Source organism: Prenolepis imparis, unplaced genomic scaffold (assembly GCF_030444845.1).
Source record: "Prenolepis imparis isolate NDT839.2.m4 unplaced genomic scaffold, iyPreImpa1.0 SCAF_10, whole genome shotgun sequence".
NCBI classification, from domain to species: domain Eukaryota; kingdom Metazoa; phylum Arthropoda; class Insecta; order Hymenoptera; family Formicidae; genus Prenolepis; species Prenolepis imparis.
Genome location: NW_028141168.1, coordinates 258,548 through 259,524, shown reverse-complemented (window position 1 = coordinate 259,524; position 977 = coordinate 258,548). Strand labels below are relative to the sequence as shown.

The following is a 977-nucleotide window of genomic DNA, read 5'->3' as shown; positions in this document are numbered from 1 at the left end:
CGATGTAAAACTCATCACACATTGGGATGGACGATACGGTGCAGAGGCAATGATTGCGAAATCAAATTTTCACAGTAGAAGCAGCTTTTCTGAAAATCTAATCGCTGTCGGATTACGCAAACTCGAGGTAAAATTTTATAAACCAATCTATGTTGGCATGTGCATACTCGACATCTCCAAAACATGTTTATACGAATTTCTTCACGAGTACATGTCACCGCTGTATCGTGACAGATGTCGGGTAATGTACACCGACACAGACAGCCTAATATATCACATTGAATGCGAAGATGTATATGAGAATATGAAGCGCGACGTGAGCAAATTTGATACGAGCGATTACGCTGTGGACAATGCGTACGGTATACCGCTCGTGAATAAAAAGGTACCCGGTCTAATGAAAGATGGAAACAACGGCGCGATAATGACCGAATTTGTAGGGCTTAGAGCAAAAATGTATGCCTTGCGAGTGGATGGCAAGAAAGATATCAAAAAAGTAAATGGAGTCAAGAGTAACGTTGTTGCGAGAACGATAACATTCGACGATTATACGCGGTGTCTGAATGAAGATATTGAAATGACGCGTCAGCAGTCTTGCATAAGATCCAAGCTGCATAAAGTATACACCATTCGCGAAACAAAAATTGCTCTTAGTCCGTACGACGATAAGCGGTATATCGTACCTGAAACCACCGAAACATTACCATGGGGACATTATAAGGTACCATTGTGAATTAAATTTTTGTAAATAAAATTATATTTTACTAGAATATTTATTGTATATTATATATTTATTATATATTATATATTTATTATATTATATTTATATTCATTGTATATTAATAATATCAAAATTAAGATAAGGCTCGTGTATAATTAAAATCAAACAATCAATAATAGGCCTACTTGCGAGCCGAATAATCAAGATGTTAAACAGATTCTTTATTAAGGAATAAATTAAGTTATATAAAAAAACA

General features: G+C 35.2%; 1 protein-coding gene across 1 annotated transcript; it reads left to right on the top strand.

The window, feature by feature from the left end:
* Positions 1–211: 211 nt before the first annotated feature.
* LOC145941623 (uncharacterized) lies at positions 212–733 on the top strand. The gene has a single exon (XM_083047802.1). The coding sequence runs from the start codon at positions 212–214 to the stop codon at positions 731–733; it is 522 nt and encodes a 173-aa protein (XP_082903928.1).
* The last annotated feature ends 244 nt before the right edge of the window (positions 734–977 follow it).

Bases quoted from the DNA above. Each gene is read 5' to 3' on its own strand.
- LOC145941623 (XM_083047802.1), top strand. From the start codon at position 212: ATGTCACCGCTGTATCGTGACAGATGTCGGGTAATGTACACCGACACA.